Source organism: Phoenix dactylifera, chromosome 8, assembly GCF_051530095.1.
Source record: "Phoenix dactylifera cultivar Ajwa chromosome 8, Ajwa_hap1_PhDact_Kaust_v1.1, whole genome shotgun sequence".
Classification (NCBI taxonomy): domain Eukaryota; kingdom Viridiplantae; phylum Streptophyta; class Magnoliopsida; order Arecales; family Arecaceae; genus Phoenix; species Phoenix dactylifera.
The window spans coordinates 33062733-33075983 of NC_143197.1; the positions used below are offsets into that span (position 1 = coordinate 33062733).

The window sequence follows — 13251 nt, forward strand, 5'->3', positions numbered from 1 at the left end:
ACCCTGTCTAACCCACGGTCGCATGATATCTTAATTCATGCACCGGTCAAAATGAACGGGCACACAGAAACCAGAAACCATAGATTAAGCAGCCACCGTCTGAGTCAAGATGACGCCATTTCAATCTGCTACATCTTCTTCGGGATGGCTCAATTTCAAGCAACTCCGGGCCAATAGCTCCACTTAAAATTGCTTCATTCATTGGGATATTTATGGGTCCCAGCTTTTAGAAGGTTCAGTTTACTTTTAGTTAGGAGCCAGGGAATTCATCTCAGAAGGGCCAAGGAGCCCCATCTTTGTGTCAAAATTCTATTTTCAGCCTACTCCATCCCCATCATCGTGCCTAACCCTGAAATGACCCAGTTATCCAAGACAGGATGGGCCTGGTGTTCGGAAAGATGATAGAGGAGACACCCAAGTGCGAAGTCTTCCACTCTTCTCCCAACTGCGAGATCAGGAAGTATGCCCTGTTGCAAACTTCGTGTATGAGCGGCCGTTGTATAAAAAAAAATATATTTAAGAAATTTAAAGCTCATTAAAGAGACAATTATGACTTTGGGCACATATGAGGCATGGGACAGTTACAGCTTATCATAGCACAGGTAGTTATTGCTTATCGAGATGTTAAAGTGTATGCCCGCCTATCTCAATAACTGGCATTAACGTCATCCTATATAAAATGCATTCAAAGGATCCTTGTTCTTATGCGATGCTCTTTTATTACTCTTAAGTCTCTATTGTTCCCCGAAATTTCTACCCGGACTTAGGCATCAGAGAATTCTTTGCGAGACGGACCTTCAGTATTATTTCTGTTTCTTTCGGATTGGATCTTTTTGTCCGAGCTCCGCCACAATGGACCGCTCGTCATTTATTCGCAATCAATTCTAATTTAGTATTAACTAGTCGCCAACCTTTATTTATTGGGGATGGATCTTGGCAGGCTTGGTCGCACCCCTACAGATGAGGCCGCGCTCTAGCCTGATCTTTGAGTTCTGAGCTTGCCTCGGGCCTAGGCCCACCCAGCCCATCCCATCATACTCGCCGGTTCCGCAGCAAGTCTCTCTGGAAGACCGTAGAATTGTCGCGAACTCGCCAGGCGAGAAGGGCAGAGAAGCTTCGCGAACGATCTGTTCGCTCTATAAATATCTCTTTCTCTCTCCCTCTCCTCATCCGCAGAAGTTCCTAAGCATATTCGTCTTGCAGAAGCCATCCGTCGTCTCGATCATCTTTCCCTCTCTATCTTTGCTTTAGTTGGCCGATCGTTTGGAAGAAAATGTCGCTTATCCCTCGCGGCTGGGGTTTTGGGTCGAGCATCTTCGATCCCTGGGATCCCTTCGAGGGCTTCCCCTTCAACACCTCCCTTTCCTCCTTCCCTCGTCTTTCCCTTCCTAGCGAGTCATCCGCCTTCGCCAACGCCCGCATCGACTGGAAGGAGACCCCGGAGGCCCACGTCTTCAAGGCCGACCTCCCTGGCGTCAAAAAGGAGGAGCTGAAGGTGGAGGTGGAGGAGGGCAACGTCCTCCAGATCAGCGGCGAGCGGAGCCGGGAGCAGGAGGAAAAGACCGACACGTGGCACCGCGTCGAGAGGAGCAGCGGCAAGTTCTTGAGGCGGTTCCGGCTGCCGGACAACGCGAAGATGGACCAGGTGAAGGCGGCCGTGGAGAACGGAGTGCTCACGGTGACCGTTCCCAAGGAGGAGGCCAAGAAGTCGGAGGTGAAATCCATCGAGATCTCCGGCTGACGGTCCTTTTGAAGGAAAAAGGTCTAGTGCCGGCGCCCTGTTTGTCTTCAGTCCTCAGTTAAGTGTGACTGGTCGTTTGTTGTTATTAGTGTGAACAGGCTGAAGGGTCTTCCACCTTAGCACCTACGTCCCCCTGCTGTGTCGTGCTTCGTGGTGGGTTTTGTCTTTCTGGAATGTCAGTTGCAACCTATGTAAATTTTGAACGTGAATGGATGCCACTTTTTTTTTCTTGATTGATAGTAAAGTGTTCTGTTTTGTTCATCGAACCGTTTGAATTGTATGTCTACCGTGATTTGATCTCTAGAGTGCAGATCTTTTGCGATGATTGAACTGCTGGTCATTTGATGAATTCATCGAGTGGCTGATTGTAACGTCTGATTCCTTCTATTCTGCGAAGTATTCACGGGATTCTGCTCCTTAATCCACGTTTCCCATAGCTTCTGTTTTTAGCATCTTCAACCTCTGCTTCCTGGTTGGGTGGGGAGTGATGATACCTCGACAAATTAAGGGAGGGCAATCGTATAACAAGATCTTCAAGAGAAAAAAAACGATGCCATCATTCCTTCTTGTATTTTTCAATAAAGCATCAATCCCTTCTTCCTTATTGTCACCATAAAACGTCGCATGGGCGTGCATCAAGGATGAGGACGGTCATGTGTGATCTCTCCGATTTCTTTCATCGGTCGGATCGATTTGGACTTGAAACAACTTTGAACAACCTAAGATGGTCGGAATTATGAGGTTTAGTAGGAGTCGGAGGGCGGATGGTGGGAGTGGATGGATGCCGGTCATGGGCAATACACTCAACAGCAATTACCTAACACAAGAAAAAATAAAACTCGGAACTTCGAAGCTACCATGCAAAAGCCAATATACCTAGCACACGACAGGGCATTTATTTGATTCATAAGGCACAAGAAGGTACAAACAACAACAATTACACTCAGCACATTACCTTGACCCATAGGACGGGGATACAGTGTGAAAGAGTATGCCATCGTTCTCTCATTTTTCCATATCGATGAAGCTCTCTCATATCTTCAACCACTCCAAGCAACAACAGAGACCCCAACAAAGCTTCCCAGGATAGTCCCTTATATAAACCTCTCTGCTGTACCCAATGATATAAAAACTGAAAGATCGGTTGCCATGAGCCATTGTCACACGTGTGACAGGGACAACAGAGATCATGTGCCTCTCACAAATGACCCTAGCAGAAGGGGGAACAGGAGACCGTCCGGCAATAACTTCTGAAGAGAACCTATTCAGGAGATAAGAGTCAGCAAAGAAGGCAGGCGTGCATTGGTATGCCTGTATGTTGCACAGCTGGACACCTCTGGCTCCGTGGAACACCTCATCAGGAACCGAGGCAGCACCACTGGCAGCACTAACTTTTCGGTTTGAAAGGGTCCTCCTGCATATAGAACCAAAAGTAAATGACAAAATTGGCTCTTCAGTTGCTTTCGTATTAATGCATAAGCACATATAGATATACATATCTCCAGGCACTTGTTCCTCCTTAAATGTGGTCGACTGCTTGCAAGAATGAGTATATATGCGTGTGGGCAAGCACACAAGATGAGATGCTTCTGGTCATTCATGCAAGAGATAAGTATGTGCAGAGACCATGTATGATATCAACATCCAATAAACTTTTGTTCCATACGGTATCATCTGACAATATTAGTACCAACCCACTTGCTAGAAATTTACAGCAGTAGGACATGACATAGTTCTTGTAGCTGCCTATCAATATTTTTTTAGGCATAATGTCACAAGAAGGTCCACCGCGGCTGTTAAGATCAATGAATCTCTATCAGTCCCAAACTAAATCATTGATGGCCAATGGCTCATGACTAGGTTGCAAGAAGAGATGAATGTCTCCTAGGAACAGTACGAATCCTTCCACAGAAGCATGAATCTGAACTGTTCTCATGTTATATTTTGTAAATATAACCAAATCTATCATAAGAAAACATCAGAACATGATGTCTTGCATATTTCAGCAACATTATTATATTTTTAGCAATATAACATGCAGGTTAAAGCTAAATGCATCAAACAAACAATACCTTGGATGCTCGCCAGCAAGGTGCACTATACGAGAGTCACAGGTTGCTCTACCAAGTCATAGGCTCCCTAATATCTATTACGTAATGACACTACTAAGCTACCTACTAGGCACGAACACACACACCCACACACACACACAGAGATGATAAGCAAATAGAGAGAACAATCCAGTGCAGAGTTGCAGTCTTCATAGGAACAATTCAACCAAGATGCAGTAGCATTGCTAATGCATTCACATATCTAGGAGTACACCGGTTAAGAAAACATAGTTCAAGTATTACCATTCACATGGTACAACAATTTTGGCATCATAATGTAGCACACATACCATTTAACAAGAGCAATGCTGCGTGCGAGGAGGGAACCTTGTCCGCTGCATGTCTGACATTTTACGAGCCCGCGTGATCCACAAGTTGCACAAGGTAGCATCCCCTTACCGTTGCAGTTTGTGCATCTGCAGATAGATTCAAGAAAATCAAACATCTATATGACACCTGCTGAAACATAGGCCCTTTTCTCAGAATGTTTGAAAAGTAAGCTTACACTGTATCAGATCCATCTCGATGAGCAATTAAACCCCTCCCATAACAGGCAGGGCATTGAGTCATCTGATTTTCCTTGTAACATCCACGTTCTTGGCCAGCATTGCATGTTGGGCAGGCTATCTCACCTCGACTATCACAACCTGTCAGTTTTCCACAATTTGATAAGTGTTTCAATATTTTACAGTTACAGAAAGATGTCAAAATTGTAAAAAAGAATATAAAAACTGTTTTTTATTGGGTGAACAGAACATCAAGTCTAAACCGTACAAAAAAGGAAGGAATCACTCTTTACACTTTGTTTCAAATAAGACATGCCAATCCTTAACCAGACTCCTAAAATTTAGCCCATTTTAAGTTTTTTTTAAAAAATATTTGTTTTGGGCATCTAGGGAGAGTAATGAAGGGATCAACACAATGTAAGTGATTTCAGTAAAAAAAAGGAATTCAGAATATTGAATGCCCAAATTCAGATCTGGCATGCCTCAGGATTTTGATCTTAGGTTGATATTTTCTTCTCTTCTCTTCTCCCATTTGAGTTTTTCTTAGGTTGATATTTTGATCATGGACATAAGCCACCATGTCCTCATAAGTTTTCAAACTTGAATAATAGAAATATATGATGATTTTGTATTTAATTGTCATAAATATAATGTACCATGCCATGTATTTGACATATCAGTTTTAGGATACATGTCACTTAACCTGAAATCATATGTCCTGCCCCTTAAAGAGCACTTACGCTAAAAATAAGAAATTAAAATTATTAAATGCTATACTCAGTCTGATAAACATGGATGATAGGGTTAAAACAAAAAGGAAAAAAAACTCAATGCAAAAAATATTTGAGAATAAGATCATAATAGTTTTACATGTCAGGGAATTTACCAAATAGGGTTATCATTAAGTACTTAAGACGTATATTCAAAAATGAATGCACACCACATAAAAGTAACATTAAGTAGCTAGAAATATAAGAATGCGATACTCTTACCCTATCAGTCATAACTCATAATCAGCACCACTCAACACTAAGATGACTAGCATAACGCAAGCAGCAGTCCACTAGGATATATTATCTTATGTCGTATATTAAACATATTACTAGTCAAGGATATCGTCAACTATGTTGCATCTCGTTCATGCCCTTTTGTTCCAAAAAGCAGTTACGTTTTGTTCCATTTAGAAAAGTTACATCTAGCCCACAAGGACAAGATGAAAATAGCAAAAATATGAGGATTGTGGGGTGGAAGTCTGGTAGAAAAGGATAAACAGGAGTAAGTCTCAGCATATAAAAGGATCTTAGAGCCTATAAGGTGGCATCGATTTACGAGAGAGAGAGAGAGAGAGAGAGAGAGGGGGGGGGGGGGGGGGCGTGATCTTGCATAGCAGTTGAAGGGGTAAAAAAAGAAGATTGTAAGATCAAAGAAGAGTTGGATGAAATAACTTGAATATACTTTCACCTTGGAGGACTTGGTTTCAGACAGGTAGATATGGTTGCGTAGCAGTCAAAAAGACAGCTGCAAACTAAAGGAAAAGGAGTACTTGTTTCTGTATATACTTCGTTATATAAAAGGCTGGCATATTCCTCCTCCCAAATGTCAGCTTTAACAGTTAATAATAAAAAAATTGATGGTTAAGAAAATTTCAAAATAATGTTGCCATTTCCCAGAAATGATGTCAACCCAATTAGTCACGAATATGAAGAGTATACCTTGAACTGTAAAACTTATGCAGAAACTGGCGAAGCCAATGAATTTTTACAACAAAGCTTTCAGAGTATATGCTACGATCTGAAGTATCAGTTCATGGATTCTTACCCGAGCATTTCTCGATAGCTTCAGAATGAGGAATCTTAACTTTTGTTTCTTTGTGTGACACAAAGAGAAGTGGAAATTCGGACCTAAGATCCAATTCCCATATGCCAAGTTCTGGCCCCCTATCTTTGCCATCAATTTTCCCACCCAGGTATGGCTCTGTTTCTCTTATAATTTCTCTCTCTTCCATGAAAGTTTCTAGAGTCCCCATATACACATTGCAGTCTTCGATGGCACAAATTTTCCATCTCCGGGCGGGTCGACTTCCCCAGCAACAACGATGCCCAACGTGATCCATAAGTAACTGCCGAATTTCCACCTCATCCAAAATTTCCCTATAAGATATTATTTTATGCATCATATGAGAATATTATTTTTGGAAAATTCAAGAAAAACGATTTTATGAAACTAAAAGACGTAAGTAAAATTGCTAAAGAGTGTAAAGGCAAAAACCTTTTACCATATCAATTATTTTAGCAACATATGGTGTACAAGTCAGGGTGTAAAACTTCAGATGTGTGATCTGATTAGAATGCAAAGCACAGCTTCAACAAGAGAACAGTAAATTTTCAGTGAAATTACAATACACCATAAGAACCTCATGTTAAACTAGCACCTGCAGATGGAATATAAATCACAAATAGATGGTCTTTGCTTCAATTATCTGCTATCTGTGAGGACAGATAGAGATGAGCAAGCACCGGAAAGGCAGAAGTTCTCTAAACCTATTCTTGTAGTGGAAAATAGTCAGCTATTGACACCCTTGGCATGCAATGCTTTATTAACCCCTCCGCCACCCGCAGAGCGTGAGTGAGAGCGAGCGAGCGAGCGAGCGAGCGAGAGAGAGAGAGAGAGAGAGAGGAGGAGGATAAATTTCTGAAGGCCCATCAAAATAAACACTATGGAACCAAATAACATAACAGCATCACTGGCAGGAAAACTCAACATGGATGGAGATTCTCTTCATCAATTACAAGACCAGGATGGACAAATATGACAATAACAAAGAATCAATGATTAAAAGGGCAGTAGAATGTGTATTAAAATAGAAAAAGCAATACCATCTTGCCGAGACTCACCTTCCATATTCCTTTGAAGTGTATCCAGTAGGGTATCCACCATACCCTCCTTGATAAACAACTGCTTGATCTGTAATAAGTGGTACCAAAGGCAAAATATTGGACAAGTGACAATGATGATAACAGTGAACATAACAATAAAACAATATCATAACATGACCACTGTCCCCTATGACATTCATCTATTATGTCCAGCAAAAGCTAACAAAACCTTACACAATGTCATCACATTGTAAGAATCATATGACCACCAGCTTCTTCGAAGTTCTTGGGTGCAGAACTCATGAGTGGCAAACCAAATGGCACATAACATGATCCAAGGAGTACAAAATTTCCATTCACATTTTCGGCACATGTGAGCTAATTAATATTCTAAATGTGTGCTGGAACAATGGTGAAAAACAACTATAGAATGAATTACAATCAAGATTGCATTTGGCATTATTTTCTCTTTCATATTCTGCAAACAGAAAACAGAATTTTTTCCTTTTTAAAAAAAAAATCAGAAGACATAAACATGTGTGGTGTAGGTAACCAATTTTATTTCTTTAAACACACTCATATACACAAAAACCGGCCACTGCACAACCTTTTGCAGTGGTGGCAGCAGCGGCAGTGGTAGAAGCAGCAACAACGGTGGCACCAGTGAAAATGGTATCGAGGGGGGAAGGGGGTTTTCTTGAAAAGCTCGAGTTCTCAGTTTGTAGAAAATTGAAAGAAAGATCTTCTTGCTTTCACTTCTTTTTTTTTGAGAAATTTAAAGAATATTTTCAAAAATGGAAAATGAAAATAGAAGTACGAAACATTCTTTTGGTCTTCTTTTTTTTTTTTTTTTTGCCTTTTAAAACAGAAACTAGAAGAAGAAGAAGAAGAAGAAGCGACGCTACGCAGGCCTTATGTTTTTGTCTTACAAAGCTACAAGCCCAACACTGAAAGCAGACACTCCATACAATGATATCGTTCAGTTTCAGAAATGGCCCAATAAATGCCAGCTGATTAGGATGATATAATTGGAGAAATACCTAGTCTAAAATCTCCTTCATCAGCTTTTTGCAGCTTCTTTAACTCTGAAAATGCCACAGCTGATGGCCAAGAATAGTTTAGTTATTCATGCAACTATTTGCTTGTCTACACATTCTGGTTTCCGGATCTTGAAGGGCAAATAGCATATAAATGATTGCTACTTATCATCAAACTCGATAAAGTTCAGTTTGTTGCATGATTAAAATTGGAACTTCGTAACTTGTTTCAGCCTGCTTGCGGTTCAATATATTTGATCAAAAGTAGCCTAAAACCAGGCTCAATATAACAGCTCATTGGCGATCTCATGGGCATCAGTTTGAACCGAATTTTGTTTTTCCTTTTTTGAAATACCCGCCTAGTTCAGTTAATATGTGGTATTCTCTTTTTCCCTAAAGAAGATTCGACTTTATGTAGCGTTTGCAGTATTGCCGAATTTATAGATCTCTTCCCACTTTTCATTAAAGAATCCAAGTTGGTTCAATTCCTGCTCCGCACGTGAGAAACAAATCAAGTGCGTCTCCTTGGACCTAATCTCGCCAAAAACTTCAGATCAAATTAATTGCTCCGATTTGCACAGGTAGCATCATTGTCCAAATTAGGGAAGTAATCCAGAAAAAAAAGCCTAAAATTCTCACAATTTTTTTTATTATCAATCTATCCTCGTCAGCTCCCGCCATCTGGTGCTAAGGAAGAGATGATGAGATTGCTGTACCTTGGGGATGATCAGGCTCGGGGGAGCTGACGAGGGCGGCGTGGATGGAAGGAGGATAGTAGGGATCAGAGAAGGCGGAGGCGGATCGGATCTCCTCCACGCTCACCTCCTCACCTCGTCCTACGTGCACCGACGCGCTCCTACCCACGTACTGGTAGGCCCTCCACTCCTCCTCGCCTTTCTCTCCCGCTTCCACTTCTGATCACCGGATCAATTAGAAAGCGGAACAGCTCGTTAGTAGTCAGTGGAAATTGGAATATCAGAGACGAAGAGAGAGAGAAAGAGAAAGCGGAGGATGTACAGTACCAGAGACCAGTGGCTGCTCCATAGCGGACCACCGATTGCCTTTTTTTTTCCTCCAAGGGGGAACGGGTAACGAGTCCTATGACCATTGCGCTGTTTATACACCGTGCGGCGTTTGATCGCCGTTGGAAAGCGTGGGCCCACATAGTACATGCCAAAATGCCGAGCCGGTGACTTGATTCGTAAAGTCGGACATCCCAAAGGCTATTTTCGCTTTCTTCGCGGCTAAGAAGCTTTGGCCTGGGCGGGGCCCACTCGACGCGGTAGCGACGACTCCAGCCATTATCCTCGCGACTTTCTTCGAATGTACTCTGTGGCAGGTTGTCTTGATTAGAAAATGAATGAATTCGGCATTTAAGTTGATTTTCTATGAGGCTTCCTCTCCTCCTAATTCTTAAAAACAAATTGAGAAAGAAAAATCCAAATCGAGCATGCCCGCGTGCTGCCGCCTTCGTCCCTTCAGCTCCCTGGCGGCAGCGGCATCCGCCCGGACCCCCACGCCGTTCTCCACCAACCCCACTCATTACTTGGACTATCGTCACCTCCTCCGTTCGTGCAAAGATCTCCGCTCCCTCCTCCAAATCCACGCTCGCCTCGTGGTCCTCGGAGCCGCATCCGACGACTCCATCCGCGCCCTGCTTCTCAATTCCTACTCAACCTTCCACCAATCCGTCTCCGCTCTCTCCGTCTTCAAATCCTCTCCCTACTCCACCGTCATGCTGTGGAACTCCATGATCAGATGCTACACCAGAACGGGGGAGCATAACAAGGCAATTCAGTTCTACAAAGACATGGTGGGACGAGGTATCGAAGCCGACAAGTACACCTTCACCTTTCTTTTGAAGGCCTGCACCGGGGCGCTCGACTCGGATACTGGCATTTTGGTTCACCGCGAGATAGTCAGCAGAGGATTACGAAAGGATGTCTTTATTGGGACTAGCCTTGTTGACATGTACTCTAAACTGGGCATGATCGATACTGCACGCGAGGTGTTTGAGTCAATGCAGGTGTTGGATGTTGTCTCGTGGAATGCCATGATTGCTGGGCTGTCTCAGACCGGTGATCCTCATGAAGCATTAGCATTTTTCCGGAAGATGCAGTTGGTCGGTGAAGTCCCCAATTCAGTTACCGTTCTTAACTTGTTTCCGGCTATTTGTGAACTGTCTGCTCTTTTGCTTTGCAGGGCTGTTCACGGTTTTGTCATTAGGAAGCATCATTTGCCTGCTGTTTTTAATGGGTTGATTGATGCTTACTGCAAATGTGGGAGAACTGACATTGCTCGTAAGGTTTTTGATGGGATGTCGAGTTCTAAAGATGATGTTTCATGGGGGACCATGATCTCTGGTTATGTCCACAATGGGTGTTTTCTGGAGGCTTTGGAGCTTTTTGATGAACTGACAAGAGAGAACCTGAAGTTGAACCAGGTGTCGGTGGTAAGTGCTCTTTCAGCTGCAGCTGAGATAGGAGACCTAGGGAGGGGGATTGAAATTCACAACTATGCAATAAACAAAGAATCAGATTTGGATATTGCAGTCAACACAATGCTTGTGACAATGTACGCTAGGTGTGGGGACGTAGAGATGGCAAAATCATTGTTTGATGGTATTCAAGAAAAAGATATTGTTTCTTGGTCTGCAATGATCTCAGCATTTGTTCAAACAGGCCATCCCAAAGAAGCAGTGAACCTTTTTCGAGAGATGCTACTAGCAGGCATTACACCTAATTCTGTGACTCTTGTCAGTCTACTTCCAGCTTGTGCTGATTTGTTAAGTCTGAAGTTGGGAAGAAGCATGCATTGCTATGCCTTAAAATCAAAGATTAGTCTAGATGTTACAATGGCAACTGCCCTGGTAGCAATGTATGCTCAGTGTGGATCTTTTAGCTCAGCACATATTCTGTTTGATGGCTTAGATCACAAAGATGTTGTCACTTGGAATGCATTGATCAATGGATATGCACAGATGGGGGAAGCATGTAAGGCTTTGCAGATGTTTTATCAATTACGATCATTCGGACAGCAACCGGACCCTGGAACCATAGTTGGTGTGCTTCCAGCTTGTGCTCTCTTAAGATGCCAAGATGAAGGTGCTTGCATACATGGACTGGTTATCAGGAATGGGTTTGATTCAGATCTTCATGTGAAAAATGCAATTATTGATATGTATGCCAAGTTTGGGGATATTTATTCTGCCAGGATCTTATTCTTTGAGACCAAATTATATAATGATGTGATATCGTGGAATACCATGATAGCAGGATACATGCACAATGGGCTTGCTAGTGAAGCAATAACTACTTTCCACCTAATGAGAGCTGAGAATCTTAAGCCCAATTTTGTTACTCTCATGAGTGTAATTCCAGCAGCTTCATACTTGGCTTCTTTAAGAGAAGGCATGGCTCTCCATTCATATGTGATCAGGATAGGGTTTGAATCTCATGTGCTTGTGGCAAACAGTCTAATTGACATGTACTCGAAATGTGGAAGGCTTGATTATGCTCGTGACTTCTTCAATCAAATGGACAATAGAGATACAGTAACATGGAATGTGATGCTTGCTGGATATGCCATACATGGGCTTGGTGAAAATGCCATCTCGTTGTTTTCACTGATGAAAGACAATTACATCAAAGCTGATTCAGTATCCTTTATTAGCACCTTGTCTGCTTGCAGGCATGGGGGTTTAATAGCAGAAGGTAGAAAGATTTTTGAATCCATGAAATCTGAATACGACGTGGAGCCTGACCTGGAACACTATGCCTGCATGGTAGATTTGCTAGGTCGTGCTGGTCGATTGGATGAAGCTTGGGGTTTGATTCAAAGAATGCCAATGACTCCTGATGCTGGTATTTGGGGAGCTCTATTGGGTGCTTGCAGACTGCATTCTAATGTATGGATGGGAGAAATGGCAGTAGACCGCTTAGTTAGATTAGAGCCGAAGAATGCTGCACATTATGTTGTTCTGGCTAATATATATGCTCAGGCAGGAAGATGGGCTGATGCTAGAAAGGTGAGAGTAGCAATGAATCAGACAGGTCTGAACAAGACACCTGGTTGTAGTTGGGTTGAGATAAATAATGCCATTCACGCATTTAGAGTTGGTGACCAATCCCACCCACAATACAAAAGCATGTGTAATCTGTGGAATGGCTTGCTTGAAAAGATGGAGAATATGGGTTATGTCCCAGACACAAGTTCAGTGCTTCATAATGTGGAGGAAGAGGAGAAATTATCCTTCCTACATGGCCATAGTGAGAGACTAGCCATATCCTTTGCTCTTTTGAGCACAGAACCAGGGATGACAATCCAAATAATAAAAAACCTCCGCGTTTGTGGAGATTGCCACACGGTCACAAAACTAGTCTCAAAGATCACTAACCGTAAGATAATTGTCAGAGATTCTAGTCGTTTTCATCATTTTGAGGATGGTATATGCTCATGTAAGGACTACTGGTGATTTTGTTGGAAGAGAACAACTTGTTATTTATGACAACTAACCATTTCGGTGCATTCATGTACAAATATGGAGAAACAAATCACAGACTGGAATTAAGTCAGTCTAAGAATAGATAATAGCTGACCTGTTAATTTTCTGATTATATAATCAAGCATATAGAAGATTTCAAATTATTTCCCTTTCCCCCCTGGGTGAAAGCTAAGGAGCATCTGCCAGTACTGCAAAAAATAATCATTTGATTTAGCAGTTGAACTTCTGACTATTGAGTCAGGATCTTCTCAAATTTTGCAACTCACTGAAATTTGGGAATTTTCTGATTTATAGTGGATGTGTTACCCAATCAACTCGAGGAAGTTACATGGTTTGGAGGGCAATTGTCATGCAAAATTAAATCAATAGGAGAACATATTACAAACTTTTATTGTATAGGAATAGTGAAACAGAATAAATTATGCATGTTTTGATTACATACCTTAAGAACCAAGAGATGTTTTGCTCTATAGATT

The 13251-nt window shown here is 42.1% G+C and overlaps 3 protein-coding genes across 3 annotated transcripts; 2 read left to right on the forward strand and 1 right to left on the reverse strand.

The window, feature by feature from the left end:
- Positions 1-1273: 1273 nt before the first annotated feature.
- LOC103704082 (18.1 kDa class I heat shock protein-like) lies at positions 1274-1985 on the forward strand. The gene has a single exon (XM_008787231.6). The coding sequence runs from the start codon at positions 1274-1276 to the stop codon at positions 1739-1741; it is 468 nt and encodes a 155-aa protein (XP_008785453.1). The 3' UTR covers positions 1742-1985.
- Positions 1986-2614: 629 nt separating this feature from the next.
- LOC103704080 (chaperone protein dnaJ-like protein) lies at positions 2615-9489 on the reverse strand. Its single transcript, XM_008787229.6, has 7 exons — positions 9294-9489; positions 8988-9185; positions 7253-7322; positions 6177-6508; positions 4358-4499; positions 4143-4268; positions 2615-3155 (listed from the first exon to the last, which is right to left on the reverse strand). The coding sequence occupies exons 1-7, from the start codon at positions 9313-9315 to the stop codon at positions 2774-2776; spliced, it is 1272 nt and encodes a 423-aa protein (XP_008785451.4). The 5' UTR covers positions 9316-9489; the 3' UTR covers positions 2615-2773.
- Positions 9490-9593: 104 nt separating this feature from the next.
- Positions 9594-12915, forward strand: LOC103704081 (Pentatricopeptide repeat (PPR) superfamily protein). Its single transcript, XM_008787230.6, has one exon. It carries the CDS (start codon positions 9722-9724, stop codon positions 12743-12745), a length of 3024 nt encoding a protein of 1007 aa, XP_008785452.4. The 5' UTR covers positions 9594-9721; the 3' UTR covers positions 12746-12915.
- Positions 12916-13251: the final 336 nt, after the last annotated feature.